The sequence below is a fragment of the Musa acuminata genome, chromosome BXJ3-9, assembly GCF_036884655.1.
Source record: "Musa acuminata AAA Group cultivar baxijiao chromosome BXJ3-9, Cavendish_Baxijiao_AAA, whole genome shotgun sequence".
Taxonomy (NCBI): Eukaryota; Viridiplantae; Streptophyta; class Magnoliopsida; order Zingiberales; family Musaceae; genus Musa; species Musa acuminata.
Genome location: NC_088357.1, coordinates 4,150,474 through 4,176,009, shown reverse-complemented (window position 1 = coordinate 4,176,009; position 25,536 = coordinate 4,150,474). Strand labels below are relative to the sequence as shown.

At 42.5% G+C, this 25,536-nt stretch overlaps 3 protein-coding genes across 3 annotated transcripts; 1 reads left to right on the top strand and 2 right to left on the bottom strand.

Annotated features, from left to right (window-relative positions):
* Nucleotides 1-1,444: 1,444 nt before the first annotated feature.
* On the bottom strand, nt 1,445-3,454 carry LOC103997115 (zinc finger protein MAGPIE). The gene is made up of 3 exons (XM_009418260.3): nt 3,320-3,454; nt 2,826-3,222; nt 1,445-2,531 (listed from the first exon to the last, which is right to left on the bottom strand). The coding sequence occupies exons 1-3, from the start codon at nt 3,390-3,392 to the stop codon at nt 1,688-1,690; spliced, it is 1,314 nt and encodes a 437-aa protein (XP_009416535.1). The 5' UTR covers nt 3,393-3,454; the 3' UTR covers nt 1,445-1,687.
* A 1,597-nt stretch (nt 3,455-5,051) lies between these two features.
* Nucleotides 5,052-9,924, top strand: LOC135648839 (protein ECERIFERUM 16-like). The gene is made up of 4 exons (XM_065166812.1): nt 5,052-5,510; nt 6,397-6,512; nt 6,999-7,103; nt 8,248-9,924. Exons 1-4 carry the CDS (start codon nt 5,129-5,131, stop codon nt 9,100-9,102), a joined length of 1,458 nt encoding a protein of 485 aa, XP_065022884.1. The 5' UTR covers nt 5,052-5,128; the 3' UTR covers nt 9,103-9,924.
* Nucleotides 9,925-22,627: 12,703 nt separating this feature from the next.
* LOC135649017 (monothiol glutaredoxin-S9-like) lies at nt 22,628-23,406 on the bottom strand. Its single transcript, XM_065167111.1, has one exon. It carries the CDS (start codon nt 23,338-23,340, stop codon nt 22,825-22,827), a length of 516 nt encoding a protein of 171 aa, XP_065023183.1. The 5' UTR covers nt 23,341-23,406; the 3' UTR covers nt 22,628-22,824.
* Between the last annotated feature and the right edge of the window lie 2,130 nt (nt 23,407-25,536).

Below are 25,536 nucleotides of genomic sequence, written 5' to 3'. Positions count from 1 at the left end.
AAGAATTGGGATTACTGCGAGTGAAGCTGCGTTCATTACACTACAAATATGAGGGATCGAGTCTCCTCGAGTTCTTGCACCTTCGTATTAGCTCTCTATCTATGGACTATGTAGCTCCGTTTGTCGTGTCCAGTGATGTAACTGGTGGACATTATCTTTAAGATTTAAGCATCGAAGAGCATTTCTTGTCTTGGTTAATCATTAGAGTTTCATTTATGCATCAACTTATTCTGCAGTCAATATATATATATATGCTTTGATCTCTTCAAAGCCAACCACTCTCGCCATCGTAATAAATATATGTCACGGCATGAAAGTAGGGAGCAGTTGGTGTCGACTACAGTGAGTATACGAAAAGACGGATGCATCAATGTGTTGACCAAACCAACAGCTTTGTAGTCAAAGGGTTAGAGAGCGTAGGACTATAGTCTACGACATAGGGCTGGCCTCAGCCAAGTCTCTCAATAGACTCTTGTACTTAGCTACGTAATAACTTTGATGCCACCCTAAATATATTTTCCTTAGCACCCAAAAAGAGGCCATAAGAGACTCTATTATTGTGGCTGCGCATTGTATAAGTACATCCATACTCCATGTACGATATTTCTTGTATTTATAGCCACTTGGCTTCATAATTAATTTACATTTAATTATATATATACATACATACATACATACATACATACATATATATATCACACACACACACACACACACACACACACACATATATATATATATATATATAGAGAGAGAGAGAGAGAGAGAGAGAGAGAGTTGCAATCTGAGGTTTGTGATCTTGAAATCGAGTTTTGGATCTCACATCTGAAATATTTTTCTTCGTCCCTCAGCTATATGTCAATGGAAGTAAGATGCAAATCCACTTTTTATGCATAACTAGGCTCGACTTTGGTTCATTAATATTGGCAAACGAGCTCAAATCAACTTTTAAGAAGCAGATATAATTGTTTTTCTAGTAAATATTGTATCGATAATATAAAATCTTGGTGCTCATATTATCGAATCCAATTTGGGATTTTGTGGGGCCCAAATCGAGTTACTTTTTGCTGTACATCAATTTCCATGTCTTAAAAATGGACGGTTTTGATTTGGCATACTCTTTTTCTCGCTCTGTTTCTTCCTTGCCCTGCGTGCTATCCAAGTCCTAACACACAGCAAGAACTGCACTTCTCTCCTTCGTTATCATGACGATGATCAAACACGATCCATGCATGTATTCGCAGTCTCGTACTCCTCAAGATGACCTTGATTGGGTCCAACTATCCATGTTAGCTCTGTAATGAGAAAGAACACAAGAAAACCTACATTAGGAAACCCCTGCACGCATTGGAATTCATGTCATGAACTAGGATTTTGTAAAGGCACCAAAAACCATGATTCATACATGTTTGTGGTAGAACAAAAGATCCAGCTTTTTTCTCTGGAAAAAGCTACTTTGAGCTGGCACACAGTTGGAAGCAAAAGCAATCACAGGGATGGAAGGAGACTACACTTTGCCTCCCCCATCATTCTGCCTCTTCTCTTTCCCGGAAAACGAAGGCACTACCTTAACCTACATATTGCTTTTAGTGGTCTACATGAGTATGCAAGGTTACACCAGTTTCATGAAGCTCTCAGCCGCCTGAGCACACTGCTTGCCTCTCACATTAAAGCAGTTGCTAATCACTCATACCCACCCATTCCATGATGATGCACAAATTGTTGGCGCATCAACGCCCAAGAAGTCTCTTGTTTCTCCCCCTCGCTCATCACCCTTCTGAATCATAAGGTGTCTTGTGGAATACACCGTTGTGAGTGGATTCGGCAGGGTTGAGTTGTCCATGGTGTTTCCTGAAAGAGTGGCCAAACTTGGATGGTTCATGTCGAGCAAACTGCTGTTACTGAGATATCGGAAGTTACTCTCGCGGCTCTTCGTCTCAAAGCTACTTAATGGCGTTGCGCAGGAGGCATTAACACCGATGAGTGCAGCTTTCTGCAGTAGCGCAGTTGCAGACACGTCCGGCGCCATCGCCATTTGCTGGTGCTGGTTCTGATGCTGAGTGCTGTAGCGAGATGGAACTTTGAGAAGAAGGGAGTGTGGGCTTTCAGTTTCCTTCATGCTGCTCGTAGGAAGTGCAACGCTAGTTAGCTCATCTGAGTATATCGAGCTTAACTGGTCGGGATATTGGGATGCAAATGGATTTCCATAGAGGTCGTCGGTGCTGAGAGGCTTGGTTTGATGAGGATTCAAGAGATCGTTGCGTTTGCTTAAGTTCTCTGTACGATCTCCTCCACCCATCCAGAGAGAAAGCTCACGTCTTGCATGCCCGACCATTTCACTCTCGGTCATCGTAGTGTTCGAAATGGCGCCAGAGAAGTCGTGTGCTATGTTTGATCTCATCAAATCTCTCGTAAAGCTGAAGTTGCCATTGCAGATGGATGTTAATCTGCTCATGTTTGATGCTGCGACTCTCGCTGACTCTTCCGCTAAGGCATCGCAGAAGGCCCTGTGGGTTATGAAGCTGTCCCTCCTGTTTATGAGAGAACAGACATGTAGTTGTTATGTTTATATATACAGCAGCAAAAGCAGATCAGGAGAAGAATGCTGTGGATCGATTTGTATAGGTGTACATGCACCATTTTTGTCGAAGCCACATAAGAAAAGGAAGAATGATAGCTTGGAAGTTACTGTTACGTTATACATGGAAGTTGCAGCAGAAACCAGAGGAAAGATAGCTTCGGAGCATCCTATCCATGGACTCTAAATCGATGCTGCTACCAATGGGAGATTTGGAGCAAATGGAGAATGAACAGAGGAAGAATACCTCGAGAAAACGGTTCCACAATCGCAGCGGTACTCCCTGGTGCCGCAGGTCTTGGAGTGGGCTTTGCAGTCGGACTGCACCGCGTAGCGTTTGGAGCATTTGTCGCACTTCCACTTCTTCTCGCCGTGCTTGCGGCAGAAGTGCTTCTTGATGCCGGTGAGGTCGCCGAGCGCCCTCGACGGATGGTGGTGCACGCAGCTCTTCTCCGGGCACACGTACACCCTCTTCCTTGGCTCCTTGCTCGTTCTCTGCCTCAGCTTCCATGGGAGGTTGTGACCGCGGCGGTGGAGCTGCAAGTTTTGATCCCTCTGGAACCCTTTGCCGCATATCTCGCACAGAAACCGGTTGGTGGCCAACAGTGTCTTTGGTGACAAGGCAATCACTTCTGCTTCAGGATCTGCTCATTAACCATACAATTCACTTCATACTTAGCATCCTAAAATGATAACACAGAAGCAAGGAAGATGATATATATGTATGTATAGAATCCTTGCCTGGTGTTCCTGGCAGGCTTCTCTTCTTCTTCGCAGGAGGAGGATTGGTACCTGAGATTGCTTCTCCTGCCATTCTTCTCTTCTTCCTTCTTGCTAGCCCAAAGGAAGGGTGCTTAAGAAGTGAAGGGACGGATGAAAAGAAAGCGAACTAGTATATAATAAAGAGAAGAGAAGGAGAGGCAAACGTGCATGATGAACACATGATGAGTTGGGAGCAAAAGCTGTGGCTCGTTGCCTGTCCTCTCTGGAATCATTATCACATAATTAAACTTTCTTGGTCACTGTGATCGAGGTGACCAACACATCTCAAGATGCAACGAGTCATCCTATTGTTCCTTACTAAGAGATTGCAACACAGCTGCAGGCATATCACCAGCTCTCGATCCTCCTCAAAAGGAGGATTAGTACAAGTATGACAATGGTCTGTTGCCACGACAAGGAGTCGAAGAGGATCAACCAGGGAAACAGTGAATCCATGGAACTACGGGAAGGAGGTCGTCGGCATGTTGGCTGACTTTTTCTCTCTCTGCGGCTCAATGATACTGCAATGATGCTGTGCACATCAGAGCTGTTCAAAGGGAGCTCATTTCATATGAGAGTCTTTTGGAGCTTAGCTTCTGGACTGCAGTGGCTCCCAGAATATTCTCTCCTCGTCCCACAGCCCCCATGCACCACCTCCCAACATCTTCCCCGACAATAGATTCGTTTGCAAAGCCCCAAATCTACTCTTCTTTTGCTCAGGGTACACTGCCTCAGAATCTGGCTTAGGAGTTGTAGAAGAGAGAGAGAGAGAGAGAGGGAGAGAGAGAGAGAGAAGGGGATAAAATATAGACCCAGTAACAGGAGAGCCTGGGAGAGAGTGACCGTGTCGCCAAGAGTATGTTTGTTTCTTTTGGATTGATGTGGACTGTCTTCAGTCAATGCTGAGAAAAGATACCGAGTGAGCAGCAATCTCATGCAGCGTTATTATACTTGGTGATTCGAGCACAGTAAAATAAGTTGCTTGTTCTCATTTATCATTCACTTTAAGCTCCAATCACTAATAGTATTCATCGAATACTATCGAAAAAAGCGATGGCAATATATAATGGACTTGATGTCATGTGCAGCTTATTGCTACTATGCATTGCGACATGGTTAGACGTGCCTTTACCACATGCATCCATTCAAATGATACTATCCTGCAGCCTTAAGCTGCTACAAAGGTGCTTCCTTATTAGGGTTACGGCATGGCCTACGTAATAAAATACTGAAAAGGTTGCTTGACTCCTTTGACAAAGTGTAGTAAAGCATCGTGCACAGCAACCTTCCTTTTAACATGCACAGCAAAGTGATTCAAATTGAAGTGTTTTCCTGTCAATTATATATATATATATATATATATATATATATATATATATATATATATATATATATATATATATATATATATATATATATATATATATATATAATATTCAGCAATCAAATGCATTGGCACTTCTTTTCCTATGTGATGACTCATTGGAAACAACAAGTTACTAGACCTTGACCCGTTGTCAAACCCTATGACAATCGAGTTCTCTCTTTAAAAGTCGTGCACGTGAACGAAGTTACAGCGAGCATCACATGTTGGGTCGAGCCGGTTATCGAACCGATGGGCCGACTCATTAAACCCATATTAAGCCCGCATACGAGCCGAATAAAACCCAGCCTGATGCGTTTTATTTTTTCCATTGCTCTTGGAAAGCCCTACTCGATTTCGGTCCTCCACTCGAAGCAGAGCGGAGGAGGTGAAGGAGGAGGAAGCGGGAGAGGGTGAGGAGGGGGATGGATCCGAAGGCCTCGGCGAAGTCGAAGCGAGCCCACACGCAGCACGGCCGGGCGAACCACCCTTCGCCGTCCGCAATCGCCCAGCGGAAGAAGCACGGGAACAGCAAGGACAAGAATCCGACGCAGGGCGGAGGAGGAGACGGGGAGCCAAAGCGGTCACGCGTCCCCGCCCTCCCATCCAATTTGGATCGTTACGGCGAGGAGGAGGAAGAGGAGTTGAATGGCGCCGGGAACCCCGCGGCCACCGAGGTCGCGCCCAAAAGCAAGGGGGCGGACTTCGGCTATTTGCTCGAGCAGGCTCGGACGCAGCAGCAGGAGCGTCGTAATCTTGCTGCTCGCGGCCTCTCCGCGTCCTCTTCATCGGAAGAGTTTCCCTTTGGTAATGACCTCGCAATCTCTCTCTTCTAATTTGGACTAAGAGGAAACCGTGCTTTGGAGGATGGTAATTGTTCATGGATCTGGTTTTGTAATAAAAGCTGGAACCTAAGTCGACATTTTTGTCATCCATCATCCAAGCGTACCATGATCTTAATTATAGAATCAGCTATGAATGCTAAAGGAAAGAGATCCTGTTCTTATGTTCCCTGGAAGTAGCTTATTTGTCTTGGCAGAATTGGATGATGTCCTTTGTCTGCATATTTGAACTAGAAGGACAAGAGGAAACATTTAGTTCTATATCCTCTTTTTATGTCAATTTTGTTCGGTTGTAATGTGTGTATACCAAGTTGAGAGTAGTACTTCTGCAGTGGCAATGATTGTTCCATATTATCTTTAGCTTCATGGTTTCCGACTGTGTCAGTTGATGGTTGAGGCTTTGGTATTTCCTGAAGATTTTATGCTATAAGCCATAGACATAAGCCATGATGAAGAACATTGTTTATTTGTATGCTTCATAACAGTTAAATTGTGATAGCATAAAAAATGATCGAACAAGAAGAGGGAATTATTTTCTTACCTATAAACAATCTGAGAAATTAATTGTAAGGTTAGTCACATGGTTTACTGAGATCTGAATTAGTTGTCAAGGATAAGTGATTAGATGACATCTGCCAAAGTTTGTTTAGCTACTTCTTTATTGAGCAAGATAAAAAAACACCGAAAGCCACCTACCTCCTTATGGCAGGGCAAAGCGTACAATTTGAAGCCTTTCTCTAATGCTGTTATGTTTGGTCATTATGAGAATGAAATATGATTTTTTTTTGTCCATTCTATTTTTTCACTGTAGACTCTGTAATTGTAGTGGATTCTCACTTTTATCTCTCCAGGTTTAATGCAGGGACTGAGCTCTATGCTATCTGTCAGAGGAAAAGCTCTACTATCATTGTGTGAAGATGATAATTTTATCATTGATGACGATGATGATACCTCATCAAGTTATGAGGTATTAATTGCTATTTCATCTTTTATAAGCAACTTCTGTAAGATTTTGCCTCAACCATTTATCAACTCTCAAGCTTCTTGAGAACTAACAGTTCTAGTTAGTTTTTTCTTTTAAGATTTTAGATATCATGTTTTATACTATGCTTCATATTTAGTTCAATAAAAGTATAAAACACAACTTGCTGTAGCTTTTTCTTTCACATATAAACCTATAAAATCTCAATTTTTATTATTTTCTGGGGTTCCCCTCTTTTCTGAATAACCACATTTCATGGTGTCCTATGGTCATATTATACGTAAGGATGCAAATTGATCCTTTTCCTTAATTTGGAAGCATGATGTCTCTCGTGGCCAGACTACAATTGGCAAATTAGATCAAAGATTTTTAGTCATCATGACTTTCCCATCTGATGCAAGTAGGTTTCTAAATTATTATTCTATTAAATACTCCTTGATGTTATAGTAATAAGAACATGTTGCGTATCAGGTCCCTTTCCTCTCCATCGATTTGCATGCAATTGATGCACAATTATCAAAACTGAAGCTCTCAGAGAGGCTCTTCATTGAATCAGATTTATTTCCTGAAGAGCAGGTAAGCTTATTTGTCATTGATTTGTTATGGACTATCCCAATCTTGCCTGTGTGTAGTCTGCTTAATGCACATTTTTCTTTCTTCTTGGGGAAGATTCAGTAAACTTTTCTTTTTCTGGGTTGAGGTAGAATGCAAAATGGTTTCGAGTTATCTTTGAGGAAATCCAGTACATGAATATATCAAATGTCTTTAAGGGACATATTATGTTTGTCGACTCATAGACGTCAAGATATCCAGCTTAGAAACCTTTTGTTTTTTAATAAATAGAGAGCTATGAATAATCCTAAAGATTTGGTTTTGTTGGTTTGTTATCAAGTTTATATTATCATTGTTTGTAAATCAAAACTAGCAACTTATAGCTAATTCGTATATAAGAATATCTATGAAATTTGTTGCAGCTAAGCTGATAAAATTATAAATTAACTCTTTGAAGTTATGCTATATGGAAGAGTCCAGAGGAAAGGCAAATGATAAGTCTTGTTATGGGCGTTACTATCATCCCATTGGAATAGATTGATGTGCCAATTGACCAGACACCATAAATATCTAGAAATATGCACAATACCTGCACTTAGTATCTTCATTTTGAAGACATTCAGAAAGAAAGCTAGCTTTCTGTGTGTGTTTTTGTAGAGTATCAGTGCAGTTGCATGTGTCTCTTTAACTATTTATACATGTAGAGAGATGGAGATGGACAATTTGCATATTACTTTTTTGATTGTGGATTAAGTTTGATATGGATTCTTCTTTAAGGGGAATCAAGCAACTAGCTGATTTTAAGGTGAAGTTCCAATGTGAAGAAAAAATAATTGTACCTGTAATCAACTGAGATTGATCATTTAATGCATGGAAGTGTCAAACACAGATGAACTAACATCCTATTGGCACAAGAAAGATGATTTGGCACCTAGGGCAAGTTGTACAACATCTAATTTGCCTACTTTTTCATTAAATGATCAAGAAATTGAGAGTTGTTATTGTTTAGAGAAAGTCCTTCCCTGTACGGTTTGTTGGCATCTGAAATCTTTGATTTGATTTGCGATTATATATGATAAATGGCTCAGTTTTTCTGTACCTTCTTGCTGCCTTTCTTAGTCAACTGCCAAAATATCATGTTTACTGTTTTGGTGGATATTTTTTGTAGTGTGTTGACGAGTCAAATGAGAAGCAGATATCTGAGCAACCAGAAGATTCAGTAGCAAGTGATATAAAACATGATTATGTTCCATCAACTTCTATGAATGTGGATGGCCAAAATAACCCTAGTAACCATTACAGAGGTAGTGAAATTGATGAAGGTGCATTGTTGAAGAAGCATCATTCACAATTGTTATCGGAAAATATTACCAAGCTTCATCCAACTAAAGAATTGAGGTCACAAGAGTTTTCCCCAAGCAGAATAACTCAAGGTTCCAACTCCAATCTTAGCATTTATGCTGTTTCAAACCCAATGGAGAACACTACCTCTAAGTTTGAGATGGCAGCAGCAGAAGCAGAGCTTGATATGCTTCTTGACTCACTAAGTGGAACCAGTTTTTCTGGTGCTGCTTCAGATGATCTGATCAATGATGTTTCAGGTCCCAGTAATGCAACTTCTTATTCTTCAGCCAATACATTACCGTTATCCGCCAGGAAGGGTTCTGATTCCTCAATAAATGTACCAACAAGCTCAATTGATGATGCCATTGATGATTTGCTTTCTGTGACATCATTAAGTCTTACGGACAAGAACTACAATGGAAGCGCAACAGAGGAGGGAGCATTACATTCTAAGGTTCACGCTCCTCCAGCTTTTGGTTCAAAATCAGCTGATCAGTCTAGCTCCTTGAGAACAGAAGCTAGAACTGCTCTTGATGATGCCATTGATGATTTGTTTGGTGAGAAATCTGTTTTTTCCGAGGATCAAAAGCAGGAACCATCAGCAATCACCCTTCCTTTGCGACCTCCTTTTGGTTCAAAACCCATGGATGACTTTGATTCTTGGCTTGATACCTTGTGAAGCAGGAATCTGAAGAAAGGGACACAATCAAACCACTCAACATGTCAACTTGGGTGTTCATATCTGCTTTAGCTCAGTTTTGGCAAAATTCTATTTGTTTTATATGGAACACAACTCGACAACTGTTCATCCTTCCAGCACAAATTGGCCAAAGTAATATGCATTGCACATGGATACTATGAATACGTTGCTCATCTCCTTCTGGCCACATGTTCAAAGTCAGTGACTGAAATGCCTTCTTGATGGGTGTTTCAAGTCGTTGGATCTGCCAGTTGAAGAGCGCATTACAGATTTAGCTCATCTTATTTAGCAGAAGAACTTGGCGTTACCTGAATTTTGAACTCGGCAACCTATTCCCAAGATGATATGTTTATTATATGCTTTTCACGTAAAGTGAGATAGTGGAAGCATAGCAGAGGGTAATGGTTTGTGTTGTTTTACCATCTCACGCAAACATTCCTGATGATGGTCCATTGTACCCCAAAAGCCTCGATGTTTGTCCTGGTTACTTTGCTGGCAGTGCTGGAAGGTAAACTTTCATGTTGCTGGTACCTGTTTCAAGTATTGATGCTGACATTGGAGGCTTGGTAAAGAACACATCTCTGTTTCAACTTTTAGTATAACCCTATTCCGAAAAGCTTTCCCTGAGGTGGTCTTCTTTGCAAGCTCTTTTGGTTAATGCAGATGCTTGTGCCACCTTTCAAGGTTTGCTGCCCAGGTAACCTCCTTGTTTGATATACTGTAAGTACATTCAACTTAGTTGTCTCTGTTCCAACTGTTATTGCTATAATTCGGAATCTATAGTTGTTGAATTGCCTGTCACCGTCGTCGTAGATCGCTGCTTTCTTGATGATGCGTTAGGAGCATCGTTAGGTGACTTAGTGGCATTGGACTTTTAATGTCTCACAGACGGTTTTGACCAGGAAGTGGTGGGGAATGCTACTGCAGGCGAGGTCAGGTGGCCGGGCTTTTTCTCATTCATTATGCCCACCTCTGCACTCGTCCCTGTGCGTTTATACCAACTCCGCCTCAGCCGGGTTGACCTCGGTAGTCGTCGCTTGTCCGATAGGCGAGCGCAGGAGTCAACTGACGTCGATGTCAAATCCACTCACAACAGTGGCGCGAGTGACCATGTGTCTTGCATTTGACATCACGCTGCTGCTTTTTCTCGGGGCCAAAAGAAGGGGCATTGCGTCGAACGCCTGTGCTGCGCATCGATGCGTATGCACTGACGTTTCTCCCACATAGAACCTGCGTGGCGCGCGGGGGTGGTTGAAAACGGGCACCCGGAATTCACCATTTAATCTGCAGGGATGGCGTATGCCGTCGGTGGCAACTGGGCGGTGACGGAGGAACGCGGACGACTCAAACCACGACGCGTGCTCCTGGAAGCGTCGGTCGACAATTGGACTCTAAATGGGTTAGTAGAGATAAAATTAAATGAAATATGAAACATGGAGGGTGATCGTAACACAGCTTTCTTTTGAAAAGTGGTCACCCTCAAAAATCAGATTAACCTTTACGAAGATTGTATCCTCGATGATAAAAGGATCCTCTCTGTCTGGTACTCTGACCTCTGGTCCATCGTGTGGCTTACCTCGGTTGCTTGGACCTCTGTTCCCATACTCCCTAATTGCCCTATGCGGCATTATTTACAAGCTCCTCTCCAAGGTGTTAGCCAACAGGATCAGATCCCACCTTGGTAGTCTCATCCAACAGGAACAGTTTTCTTTTGTTTCCCACTGTTCTATACCTAACAATATCCTTGTTGCTAATAAGCTAATCCATTCTAGCTTATTCCAAAAGCCTTTCTCCGTTGTTGATAAAAGAGTCTTAGTGTCAACTATAGTTGCCACGTGAGATCACCAATATGCTTACGTTGATAAATATAAGTTTCTTTCTTATCCATTATGACAAGAAAGATAATCACAAGCTTCCTTCCTTCAATCTTTATTACAAGGAAAGCAATAAGAAGCTTTTTTCTCATTCATTATAACGAGAAAGGTAATCACATATGTCACGCACTTAGTTAAGTCGTGCAACACTCTTGCGTGTTTATTTATAAACGTTAGCCTTTCCGAAATCTCCTATGGTCCCTTAGGAGGTTTCGGGGAGGCTGACCTTTGCGTACGGACATGCAAGAGTATCACACGACTTACGTAAAACCAACTAAATGCTTCCTTCTCATTCTCTAAGATATAAAAAGACATCTTAAACTCAATGCAAGAGACTCCTTTTGAACTACTCAAACTCACATTTGGAGACCTCATATTACTAACTATAGCGTTAGAGGGATCGGACCGAGAAATCTCTCCCGACCTTAATCTTCATACAGGTGGCATCTCGAGAGTATGACATTTCACCTTGGAGACATTTCGGATCATCCTACATATATAGGTTCGGGATCACATCGGGTTAACCAAAATGTTAACGATATTTTTTTCCTAATATTTTGATGCTAGAAGGAGGGACTAATGTCATATGAATATTCACTCGTCAATCCCCCCAACGAACTCTCTAGCGATGAGGCTCTACTTCCAACCCACAACACTTTTACTCTACTCATGGGGGGCACCTTCCGTCCTTCCCTCATATGGACGTATCGACTTCGATGCAAACAGGTATTTCTCTCTCGGGGATGACCTCAAGCCACCTATTTATCCTCGCTAAGGTATTTCTTAACCTCACCCATCAAGTGGAAACGCTAATTGACATGATCTAGGCTATCGCCCTTCTCCTACCTTCGTTAGCCCAATAAACAATGCCACCATCTCAGTCGTGATCAGTATCTCAATCGCCACTAGCTCTGGTGCCCGTTAGAATTCCTAGCCCAATGTAGTGTCAACGTCTTAAGATCACCCAAGGCCTAAAGAACCATTGGTCGAGGAAGCACCTTGCTCCCCAATCGTGAAATTCAACACACCGCTACACCATTGCTTCGCTCCATCCGAATATAAGGCCTAGTCAGCGGATCTAATAGATGACTCCTTGAGGATCTAACTACGATAAATGAACTATCATCTAGAAGAGATATGACAAGAGTTCTAGCAATCTCGGAGAGAAAGGTTGGATTGCCTCACCTCAAGTCGATCCTCATTCACTCAGAACAGACTGGAGGAGTTAATCCCAATGAACTTTTACCTCCTGTTATAAGAGCCATTTGACGGTAATATTGGCTCGATAGAGTACATTATCGCCTTCCACACCTAGATGTCGCTGTATGACACCTCGAACGCCCTAAGTGTCATGCCTTCATGATAATGTTAAGAAGTAGGGCACGAGAATGGTAAACTCGCTTGAAGCTCCTCTTAGTTAGCTCATTCGCTCAGCTCATAAAGAAATTCAATCTATACTTGGGGGTTGACGGAGAGGTAGATTAACGTTATCATCGATGGACTTGCCTCGGGAGGAGATAGCTCTTCGAGTAGCAAAACTTTCTCTTAGTCTACCATCGAAGAGCATTCGAAGTCCGATGATGACTTGAAATAACCTTCAAGGAAGAAGAGACAAAGTGCCTCAACCCAAACGACAATGGTTCCTTGGTGGTTTGAGTGGGGATGATTAACACCTGAGTGAAGAGGGTCACACTCAAGTGAAGGGTCATGATTGATACAGCATGCATGTCACATTTGGGGATAAACCTTGCTCCAAAATAGTGATGACTAAATTCATGATGATAATTTTCAACGAAAACCAACGTTGGAAAGCTAAGAAGTAACTCGAGAGAGTCACGCTAGTGCTTTCTAATAACAATCTCCCTACCAAAGAAGGCATAGCCCGAGATGCCACTGTTCGATTATCGAAATTTCATTGAGTCCCTCCCACAACTCGAGTCATTTGAGTTGCTAATAGAGGCACTCTTGGACAAAAGCTCACTATGGTGAAAAGAGGATATGAAGTCCACCACTACGGAAGGACTTGAAATATGTCATGACAAAACAAACAAATGTTATGCATATAAATTGAGGTTAACTTGCCATAATGGGAGGACCTAAAGTCCGCCATGGTGGAGGGGGGGACTTGAAGCTCGCCATGGTGGGAGGACCCAAAATTTGCCACGATTGAGAGAGGACCTAAAATCCACCATGGCATAGGGAGGGCTCGAAGCTTACTACGTTGGAAGGAGGACTCAAGATCCACCATACAAAATAAGACTTCAAACTCGCCACGACGGATGAAGGACATAAAGCTCGCCATGATGGGAGGACTCGAAATCTTCCACGATAGAGAGAGGACCCAATATCTACCATGACGGATGAAGGATTTGAAGTCCGCCATGATGGGAGGATCCAAAATCCATCATGGTGAAGGGAGGACTTGAAGCCTGCCACGGCATGAGGATCCAAAATCCGCCACACCAGAAGGAGAACTTGATGGAGGCATAAGATAGATCCATAGTGAGAAAAAGATAGATCCATCATGATGGAGGCACAAGCCTAATGTGTCCGAGACACATGAGTCAGGAAAACCCAACTCGCATGAAAAATCTACCACTATAGAGGCACAAGACCAACGTGCCCAAGATGTATAAGTTAGGAAAATATGACACACGTAAAAAGACCATGAGTCATAAGGCCCTATACCCGAGATGCATGAGCCGAAAATACCCGACTCATGTGAAGAAATTCACTATGCCTAATCGAGGCCAGCACAAATCCACTATAGCAAAAGCATAGGGCGAAACGTGCCCAAAACACATGAGTTAGGAAAACCTAACCCACGTAAAAAGAAATCCATCATAGTGGAGGCATAAGGCCAATGAGCCCGAGATGTATTGCTAGTTGCAGGTGTCCTACAAATCAATCATAAGTGATGACACATGTGATACGCTGCATAATCTCTTTTGGTTAATATTAATAATATTATTTTCTCACTTTATATTATATGATGACTATATATTGTGATGTCCTTGAATTTATGGAATGAGAATTGAATCATGATGAGATCATTATAATGAGACGAATTCGCTTTTAAACACATATCCTAAATATTCTTGGTCGTAGGTTTCTCGAGAAGGACATCGAGATAACCAAATAGATCAGTGTGCTATATACTTGTCCATCTGATGGAGGCAGCTGGTCTCATATTGCTTATATGGGGATACTAAAGATATAAAGTAAGTGCTCACTAGATAATAAGTTCTGATTAATGATACCTTATTGTCAAACAATGATTCAATAATCATAGTTGTGTATCTGGATCTTAGATCTGAGACACTAAGGATGTCTTATTTGAGTATATCATTCTTTGATGCCGGACTTATAGGTTTGAAAGTTTCAGATCTAGTACAGATAGTCATTGGGAATGACATCCAACCTTACAAAGGCAATTGGTGTCAATAGAAGATCATCCACTCTCGATATCATGAGAGGAATATTTTGTTTATTCTCACTCAAGCAAATCCTTGGCTAGGGTCAATTGGATCATGATGAATCCGATTAAAGCGAGACTCGAATGGATTCCGTATGGGTTTGATAGCACTATAACCGATATACAGTTTCTGAAATATTAGATAGATGAGAGACTATAGATACACACAGTAACTGAGGGTAGACATGTCCAATGGATTAGATCCTCATGTATTATTTGAGAACTATAGTGTAGTGGCCTAGTACATCCATAGTCGATGAGTTGAGTGAATTATTATGGGAATAATAATTCACTGAGACATAAAGAGTTCTGATATGTGTAACTCATGGCTAGCTCGATATTGAGCCTAGAGGATCACACACATATTGTGGATAATATAACGAATAGAGGATTAGATATGGGATATCCGATAAACTCCTATTTTGATGGATCCTTTGGAGAAACTCAATAAAGCTTAGAGTAGTTATTAGATAGGGATCTAATATCCATTAAGCTAGTGATTATTGGATGGGGATCTCATACCCACTAAGAATGATCTATTAGGGTTAGTTGAAGGAGACACTTTATAAATAAGAGTTGGGACTAAAAGGGTCAAAGGGTGGACCCCTATCCCCCCTTCTTCCTCTAACCGACTACCACTCTCTAGCGTAAGAGGACATCAAGAGGGATTGATCCCTCCTCGTATGTTGTTGTATGGTGGTGCACGATTACGAGGAAAGAACATGCTGCATGAAGATATGTGTCGTTATTGCGTCTATTACGTGGATCACTACTAGAGAGGTGTTTTCAAGAGCTCTTTTATCCATGGACTAGGATCTACGATCTTAGGGGATGTACGAGTTCTCCTATATGAGAACATCTTATACCCTTTATGCAGTTTTCGATTTCTCAAGTTTTACGCTATCGATCTTCATATGACATTTCGTTAAAATTGTTTTAGAAAATTAAATTTTGTTTTTATTTTCTGTTATGCATGTGATGCTCCACTAGGCTTCCTAACACATATGAGACAAGAAAACCTAACCCATGTGAAAAAATTCATTATGGCGCAGGCCCAGGGTGAGATGTGCCCAAGGCGCATGTCGGAAAAACTTGACCTACGTGAAAAGAAATATGTTACGACGGGGGCATAAGACAAATGCGCCTAAGATTCCTGAGTCGAGAAAACCCAACCCTAGTAAACAGAAATCAACTACAATGGTAGTGCAAGACCAAATGAACTCGAGATATGTGAGTTGAGAAAATTCAACCTGCGTGAAAATAAATCAATTACGGTAGAAGCACTAGGTCAAATGCATCCGAGACATGTGAGTCAAGAAAACCTGACCCGTGTGAGACGCAAGGCCAATCACAAGCTTTCTTTTCATTTATTATAATAGTGTTAAAGTCCATTTTAGTCCTTATGATTTTGGTCATAAACTATTTAAATGCTAGTCATATGTGCCCTACAAGCCAATCACGTGAATGATGGCACGTGTGACACAATATACACTCTTTTTACTTATTATTATTTATTAATATTTTTTCTCACTTTATATTGTTTGTTGCATATATTGTGATGTCCATAGACATGTGTAAAAAGAATTATATCGTAATGAGATCATGATAATAAGACTGATTCGTCTTTAAACACAGACCCTAAATAATCTTAATCATAGGTTACTCGAGAGGCATATCGAGATAATCGGATAGACTGGTGTGTTGTATACTTATACATATGATGGAAGTAACTGGTCTCCTAACTGCTTGTGTGAGGGCATTAGTGATATAGTGCATGTGCTCATTGGAGAATGAGTTCACTAATTAATCTACTCACGAAATGCTACATGGTTGATGATACCTCATTGTCATACAGTTGTTCCATCATCATAGTTTTGTATTTTGTCCTTAGCCTTGAGACAATGAGGATGTCATGTATGAGTACTCTACTTTTTGATACCGGACTTATAGATCAGGAAGTTTACGACCTAGCATAGTCAGTCATCATAAGTGGCAGCTAACCTTCTAAGGTCAATTGAGCATCGATAGATAATCATCCGCTCTCGGTGTAATAAAAGAAATATCATATGTATTCTTGTTCAGGCAAATCTCTAGTTAGGGTCATTCGAATTGGGAGAGAAAGAGCTTTCCGAGATAATTCAATTATAGCGAGACTCGAGTAGAAACCGTGTGGACCTAACAGCACCATACCTAATATATGATTTTTGAGATATTAGATAGATAAGGGACTATAGATACATAGTAACTAAGGAAAGACATGTCCAATAGATTGGATTTCCTTGTATCGTTTGGGGACTATGTCGTAGTAGCCTAGTATATCTATAGTCGATAAGTCGATAATAATTCGCTGAGTTAAAATGAGTTCTAATAGGTATAATTTACGGCTAGCTCGATATTGGGCCAATAGGGTCACACACATATGGTAAGTGTTGCGACGAGTAGTGTTCGGATATGAGATATCCGTTAGAGCCCCCATCTTAATGGATATCTAATAAACCTTTAAATTATTGGATCTTGTGGATAAGGTCTTATAAGAGCTAATGAGATATTATTGGGTATAGATCTATTAATCTAATAGGCTTGCATAGTTTGATGGAGATCTAATACCTAATAGGGTAGGATTCATTATGATTAAGTTAACAAGAACCTCTTTAAATATGAGGGAAGCAAAGGTGGTATAGGCTAAACCCTATTAGCTGCCACCTCCTATACTCCTCTCTCCCTCTCCTCCTCAGCCAATAGCATCAATTTGGGATATGTGGACAACAATAAGGGTCAGCCCCTTCTTAATCGCACAGCATGCGTGGAAAGGAGGATTTTGCAACGATATAAGGAGCGTCTACCGTGTGGAGCACCGCTAAAGATGAGGATAATTGACCTCCTTCATTCTCTCCCACAAATATGTAGTTTTTAAAGATATACGATCTCTCTAAGTAACATATCTTTTACATATGCGTAGTTTTTTGTTTTGCGGGTTTTTATGCATCAATCTTCGTATGACGATGAAAATTTATTTCTGTGAAAAATTCTAGAATTTTATTTTTTTGTTCTTCCGCTATGCGTGTGATGCTACTATAGATTTCCTAATATTAAGCTCTTATAATTGACTTATATTTAAAATAATCTCTAAATTTTAAAAAGTACAAAGATCCATCTTATCGAGGAAGAGGAAACGATGGAGGTCATAATTATAAATAAAGGCAGAGAGGTAGAGGTAGGAGAGGCCGGAGGTGGAAGTGGGGGAGAGTTGGACCACCACGTCGTAGGTGTGACGGGTGAGAGCACAGGAGAGGACGAAGTGAGAGGCAATGGAGACGAAGATACCTAAGAGAAGGAAGAGAGACTAGGAGACCACTACGTACATAACGTCGGACTGGTTGACGCACATCCACCTGAGGCAGGACTAAAAGTTCTTGAGCTCATTGTTAGCATCGGAGAAGCTACATGTGTATGACGCTCTGCTAGGCAACAACAGCTCGATGCTACTGTTGGTAGTCATTTTCACGACGATGCCTCCTCTCGTCATTGATGGTGGTCTCGATTTTTTTTTTAACTTCAATTATATGTACCATTATATTAATGACTTATTGATAGTTAATATGTCACATAATTAAACTATGACATATATTAACTCAAACTTCACGAGAGGGACCTTTTGTTAGTCATAGGTACCCTGCAAGCTAATCACGTGAGTGATTACATGTGTGAAATGACACACTGTCTTTTTTGCTTATTATTATTATTATAATATTTTCTTACTTTATATTGCTTGTTGCACATATATTGTGATGTTCATGGATCTATCCAATGAGAATCGGATCGTGATGAGACCACGATAATGAGACTGATTCACCTTTAAACATGAACCCTAAATAAGCATGTTCATAGGTTACTCGAGAGGGACATCGAGATAACCGAACATACTAGTATATTGTTTACCCGTTTATATGATGGAGGTGGCTGGTCTCATAGTTGCTCGTGTGGGGACACTAGGCTACAATGCAGGTACTCATTGAATAATGAGTTTACTGATTGATCCACTTATAAAATGTTGGATGGTTGATAACAAGGTATGTGATACCGTACCGTACCAACGTTTCGAGGTTGGCTCGGTACGATACGGTACCGGCGTACCAAGCGGTGCACCAGGGCTTACCAAGCGATTTTCTCTTACTGTAGCACTGCTATAGTGTAACACTGTAGCGATGTAACGCCGCTACAGTGTATTACTGTAGCACGGTAGCACGGTCCGTCCGGTAGCGGGCGGTCCGCGTACCAGTATGCCATTAGACCGGTACGTACTGCCCGTACCGGGTGATACCATTCGAAATTACATACCATGGTTGATAATACTTCATTGTCAAACAGCGATTTCATCATCTTAGTGGTGTACCTGTTAGGATCGAGAGCACTAAGAGGGGGGGGTGAATTAGTGCAGCGGAAATCTTACAGCGATTAAAACCAAAAGCTGCGTTCGTTCAATAAAAACTATTATGATGCAAAAGCTAATTCTCAGTTTGTATCTAAGTGCAGTTTGCGTCTAAGCGCAGATTGCGTCTAAGCGCAGTTTGCGTCTAAACACAGTTTGCGTCTAAGCGCAGTTTGCGTCTAAGCGCAGTTTACGTCTAAACGCAGTTTTACGTCTAAACGCGGTTTTACGTCTAAACGTAGATTTACGTCTAAACTCAGATTTACGTCTAAACGCAGATTTACGTCTAAACGCGGTTTTACGTCTAAACGCAGATTTACGTCTAAACTCAGTTTACGCCTAAAACGTCTTTACACAGTTTGAGCAGTTTTACGTCTAAACGCAATTTTACGTCTAGACGCAGTTTCAAAGGGATCTGAACTTTAGAAACTCGTTCGTAAAAGCACAGAAGACAATTTTGCAGAATCAAGGCGTAAACGTAAACTGCGATGTAAATATCATACGAAAATGCTGGTTTACGTCTGAAAGCAGATTCGGACAGATCAGCACTTAAAAACTTGTTCGTGAAGGCGTAGAAGACAGTTTTGCATAATCAAAACGTAAACGTAAACTGTAATGTACGAAAACATCGATTTACGTCTGAATGCAGATTCGGAAAGAACAGCACTTAGAACTTGTTCGTAAAAGCGCAGAATGCAGTAGTTATGAAGGAGGTTTGCAGTAATGATAAAGTGCTCAAAATAAACGCAAACCAGAGATTTAGAGTGGTTCGGTCAGTCTTGACCTACTCCACTTTTGGCTTCCTCCACCGACGAGGTCACCGACGTCAACTAGAGGCCTTCCTTCAATTAGGCGAAGGCCAACTGCCCTTTTTACAGTTTCTCTCCTTTTGGCAGGCTCAGGAGACAACCTTTACAGACCTTTCTCTCCTCACTTTACAACTCAAAACTTGAAGAACAGAAGGAGGAGACTTAAAGGCTTTACAACACTTTTGAGCTCTTAGAATCACAGAAAAGATCAAGATTTCGGTATAGGTCTGTATCTTTTCAGTGCTGAATGGGTGGGGTATTTATAGGCCCCAACCCAGTTCAAATTTGGAGCTCAAAACGATCAAATCCCGGAATTCCGAGACCAAGCGGTTGCACCTCTTGACTGGAGAAGTTGCACCGCCTGGCAGAGCTCGAAGACCGAGCTCAGGCGGTGCCACCTCTCTGTCAGGGAGGTTGCACCGCCCAGTCTTGCTCGAAGACTGAGCTCAAGCGGTGCCACCTCTCTGTCAGGGAGGTTGCACCGCCCAGTCTTGCTCGAAAACTGAGCTCAGGCGGTGCCACCTCCCGGCTGGGGAGGTTGCACCGCCCAGTCTCGCTGGGAGGCTTAGCCCAGGCGGTGCCACCTCCTGGCCTAGGCGGTTGCACCTCCTGGTGCAATCAGGGTCCGAATGGTTAGCTCCATTCGGCCCAATTTCAATCTTTCAGGGGCCCAATTGCCCCAAGATTAAGCTAATGGGATCACCTCCCATTTTCCAACTTAATCAACGTGCTAACTACGATTAGATCTAAGACAATTTCTGCAGCTTTGCTTCGGTGCGTCAATCGCTTCTTCCGGCGAGTTTCCGGCGAACTTCCGTCGATCATCCGATGAACCCTCGGTGATGCTCCTGCGGACTTCCGGCAAACTCCTGGACTTTGCGACGATCCACTTGGCAAGTTCCGACGAGCTTCGCTTGGCAAGCTTCTGGACTTCTCGGATCTGTTCTCGCAGAACCTCCGACGACCGTCCGAACTTCCGTCGAACTCTCGAACTCCCAACGTGATCATGAACTTGACTCCGGCGCAACTCCTGCTGCTTGTCTAACTTTCATCGTAGTTAATCTTGCACACTTATCTCAAACACATATATTAGACAACAAATGACAATTGACTTCATCATCAAAATCCGAGATTCAACAGTACCTAGTCCTTTGACTTGAGATATCAAGTATGTCCCGTATTAGTACTCCACTCTTTGATATTAGACTTAGAGGTTTGGAAGTTCCAAATCTAATACAACCGGTTATCGGGAGTAACAACCAAATTTACGAGAGATATTGAGTGTTGATATAGAATCATTCGCTCTTGATATCATAAGAGAAATATCTTATGTGTTCTTGCTTAGACAAATCCTTCGCCAAAGTCATCCAGATTGATAGAGAGTTCTACGAGAGAATCCGATTAGAGTGAGACTCGAGGAGAAACCATATGAGCTTGATAGCACCATGCCCGGTATACGGTATTTAGGATATTAGATATATTAGTAACTATATATACATGGTAACTGAGGATAGATAATTCCAAAGGATTTGATTCACTTGTATTGTCTGAGGACTACAGCGTAGTGGCCTAGTACATCTACAATCGATAAGTCGAGTGAGTTATTATGGTAAATAATTTACAAAGCCAAAAGGAGTTCTGACATATATAACTCACTGCGAGCTCGATATTGGGCTTAGAAGGTCACGCACATATTGTAGGTATTACGATAAGTAGAGATTGAGATATGAGATATTTGTTAGAGCCCTATCTTATTGGATATCCAATAAGCCCATGAATTATTGGATCCTTTGGATGAGATCCAATAAGAACCAATGAGAAATTATTGACTAGTGACCTACTAATTTAAGAGGCTTGGGTAGTTGGATGAAGATCTAATACCCAATATGATAGGATCTATTAGAGTTAAGTTGACAATGAGCCTCTATAAATAGGAGAGAACTAAAGGGATATAGGCTATGCCTCTTTTGTTGTCACCTCATATTCTCCTCATCCTCATATAGTATGTGTGTTAATTTGGGTAGCAATTTGAAGTGCATCTTCACAGCCCTTGTCATGTAGATCACCGCTAGAAAGGAGGACACCTGACCTCCTTCATCCTCTCCTATGGATCTATAAGAATTCAAGAATATACGATCTCCTTATGTAACATATATATCTTACACGTGGATTTTTCAATTTTACGAGTTTTATGTACCAATTTTTACACGACGATGAATGTTTTTTTAGAAAATTTTAGGTTTTTTATTTTTTGTTCTTCCGTTGTGCATGTGATGTCACACCGTAGATTTTTCTACAATTATATATCATATTTTTGAAAATATAGATGTTATTTTATATACGAATAAATCATAAGGGCTGAAATGATCCATAACAAAAATCACAATAGCTAAAATAGATTTTAACTATTTTTAAAATTTAAATTATATATATTATTATATTAATAATTTATTATGAATATATTAATAATTTATTATGAATATATTAATAATTTATTATGAATTAACATATAATCAGACTCAAACATTTGTTAACTCACATTTGATAAAAATGACTTATATACTATATTTTTAAAAATATATAAATTATTTTAGATATAAATAAATTATAAAGAAGATAATCATAAATTTTCAGCTTATCATCATATTCAACTCTAACCTCCTTGACTTTTTTTTATCGCTCTCTTAATCCTGCTGCCCATGAGCATGCATTCTAATATAAGTTTCTTTGCCTATAAAATAATAATAAAAAACATGAGAAGGCCCGGAAGAGAGAAATGGATAGATTCGCTGGCGACGACGTCTAGAAACCACGCGTGGCACACGGAATTGGAGGTTCGGCGACGACACCAACTAAATTCGCGTTAGGTGGGTGCGGTTCGACCCATGTGGCACCGCCGTCGCAACAGACACAGAACTATAATTCATTTTTTATCTACATTTTATTGATTTTCAACAACTTACAAATAAATGTTTTGCGCGATTGTAACTAAATCAAACGGTTGGCAGCACATCACCCATCCCTCCAGCCTTCTAGTTTCAAGCCACGTCTCCGAATTTAAACATATACTGTATTATATATATCTTTTTAGGAGGACAAAAAAGAAAAAAAGGATCAGAGCCAGAGAGCGCCGGCTTCCTTTAAGATGGGCACGAGTTCGCCGGTGATGTGGACGGCGACCAGGCGATCGAGCCCCCCCAGCAGCCTCCCCCCTACGAACACCACCGGGAGAATCGCCAGCCGCCGCACATCCCCGCCGCCGGCCTCGAACACCGCCGCCTCCTCCACCAGCGACACCGCCTCCCCGGCGGCCTCGTCGCCGAACTCGCACACCGTGGGGTTGACCCCCAGCCCCAGCAGCAGCCGCCTCGCCACGTGGCACATGCAACATCCCCTCCGCCCCACGACCACCACCGGGTTCTCCGCCACCATCCGCCGCATCCCCCCTCCCTCGCTACCCCAGGAAGATGACGACGAGGAGGAGGAGGAGGAGGAGGGAGAAGGCGTGGGCGACGCGGATGAGCCGTCCCTCGCCGGCGGGGGTCGGTCGGCTACGAACGCGCGGGCCCCGTTGCTCGCCGGCGGGGCGAACGACGGCCGCGCCGATCCGTACGGGATCGCGTCCTGCATTCTTGGATTGCTTTTCCCTTTAGAGAAATCGAGAGCGAGAGAGAGAACACCGTCGGAGAAAAGAGGGGCGGGTTGTTTATATAGCAGGAGACGGGCGCGCGGGTGACGTCAGAGGAGCGGCCGTCAGTCGTCAGCGGGGTCGCAACGCGCTGTGCCCGTCGTTCTCTGGCTTCTTTCTTCGATCTGTGTCGTAACGACGCGCACGTATCCTTCGAATCGTGGCTGACGTCCGACTCACGTCAGCCTGGGTCCGACAGGGCCCGCCACTTCCAACATGCGGGTCTTGTGACGTCAGGCGTTAGGCGAGCTGGCGGGCGTCATCGCCCGTCGACCCTCAAACAGCAAATACCCTTTGTGATGACGTGGCTCCATCAGGCACCATGGAACCTTCGGACTAGTGTTTCCGCGCCGCTTTGAGAACCCACGTCCTATTGGCCATCACCGGTGGGCCCCGCAGGTGAAGAGACGACAGCGATGGGGGCATGGAGGTGGGTATTAAAGAAAGGTGGGCACTCGAGGAGACACAAAAGAGTGGAGGTCGGAGAAACATGAACGCTGTTCTGAGTCAAGAACGGTGACTCGCGTCGAATGAGACATACGGATGACGCGTCACTTCGCTTCCTCACAGTGAATACGGCGTTCGCTGTTGAGTACAATGGGCGGCAACAGCGAGAGCGCCCACCGGATGACCCGGGGATGGCTTTCCTCGGGGGTGACGTCAGACTACATCTCGTCGTGGGTCCCCGGGTTACCTTGCATCGATCGGATAAGACTACATACATTAAAATAGAATTTGAAGTTAGATATGTGGCCATACGGTGGTGGTTGTGAAATAATGGTAGTGGAATTAATTTAATTAGTGAAATTTAAGTTTAATTACCAAACGTTTCCAAATGAAGCCATAATTCTCCCTAATTATCAATTAATTAGCAGTACGCAATATTTAACCGTAAGGTAGGAACATTAAAGATTAAATTAGATGAGTAATCTTCTTCCTTTGATTGGGTTACCCGTTCGCGTAACATACGAGCCGGCACTACGAAACGGTCGTTGGGCGGCCGTCGGATGAGGACGAAGTCGTACGTAGCGGAGTGTGCGCGGCCGGTCAACCAACTCCGTCGACCAAAGATCGAAGAAAAAGACTAGCGATGGCGCGTTGCCCACGTAAGCTCACGTGGGGCCCTTCAAGAAGCGTGGCGCTCACGTCGTCGTCGCGACGCGCCTCGTGCGGGACCCACCGGCCATTCTCCGGCCAGGATGCGCCGAGCGAAAGAACCCGAGTGCATCTGACGGCGACGACCGCGTCGGCCGTGGCCTATGGCTGCTCACGTCGTCACCAGCTCATCCACCGCATCCGGTAGGCGAGATCGGTCTGAAGTCTCATTTGCCGACATCGACGCCCGTCCCCAGTCATCATGGAATTGTCCCCAATCCTCTCTCTCTCTCTCTCTCTCTCTCTCTCTCAATAACTCTCTAAACCTCTTCATCATACCATCTCTTTGGGCATGGCATCTTCATCCGCCAATATAACATAAAAGAAAATATTTTCTAAAAATAATTAAGTTTTTATCCTTGTAAAAATTCAATTCTTTTTTTGTCGAAAGAAAAAGTTGATTTAATTATTAATGTTTTTTTTTTAAATCATAAACTATAAATGTGCGTGAACGGAAGGTTCGATTAGTGCCATCACCTACCCAAAACAGCTTCGATCTCACAAAGTGGGGGGGGGTGGTGGGACCCACCGTTAAAGATGCTCTCCAACCTCCCAAGAGAGCAAAAGCTTCTTATTACGTGTACGCATGCATACCGTTTTGGAGTCGAGTGGCGGAAAACTGTGGGGAGCTCCCGACGAGGGATTCCGCTTCCAATGGCTCTCATCGGAGCGAAAGAGTTGGGAGGAAGTCTCGGGAAGGGCGTACGAGAGGGCAAATGCGACGTCCGCGTCGGTGTGCGGTGGCCGTCTTTTACCTTTATCTTATTGCGAGCAGACAGGAGCGAAGGCATAACTTGGAGACAACCGGATCGCACGTCACGCCGAGTCACGTGTGGGTTGGGTCACATGTGGATGGCACATGGTAGTACGTAACGAGGATGCTGATCTTTTTTATTTTTAGCTTGTAATTTGATGGGTGTTGAGAAATATTAATTCGCATCATCGATACGTCGTGACATAATCAACAGTGAAAAACGAAGGAC

What these genes read in the sequence shown, in the direction of transcription:
- LOC135649017 (XM_065167111.1), bottom strand. Translation starts at nt 23,340, where the DNA reads ATGCAGGACGCGATCCCGTACGGATCGGCGCGGCCGTCGTTCGCCCCG.
- LOC103997115 (XM_009418260.3), bottom strand. Translation starts at nt 3,392, where the DNA reads ATGGCAGGAGAAGCAATCTCAGGTACCAATCCTCCTCCTGCGAAGAAG. An exon ending in AAGCCTGCCAGGAACACCAG is followed by an intron (nt 3,223 to 3,319) that starts GCAAGGATTCTA and finishes GTTAATGAGCAG; the next exon opens with ATCCTGAAGCAGAAGTGATT. An exon ending in TGTGGAACCGTTTTCTCGAG is followed by an intron (nt 2,532 to 2,825) that starts GTATTCTTCCTC and finishes TCTCATAAACAG; the next exon opens with GAGGGACAGCTTCATAACCC.
- LOC135648839 (XM_065166812.1), top strand. Translation starts at nt 5,129, where the DNA reads ATGGATCCGAAGGCCTCGGCGAAGTCGAAGCGAGCCCACACGCAGCAC. An exon ending in ATCGGAAGAGTTTCCCTTTG is followed by an intron (nt 5,511 to 6,396) that starts GTAATGACCTCG and finishes TTATCTCTCCAG; the next exon opens with GTTTAATGCAGGGACTGAGC. An exon ending in ATACCTCATCAAGTTATGAG is followed by an intron (nt 6,513 to 6,998) that starts GTATTAATTGCT and finishes GTTGCGTATCAG; the next exon opens with GTCCCTTTCCTCTCCATCGA.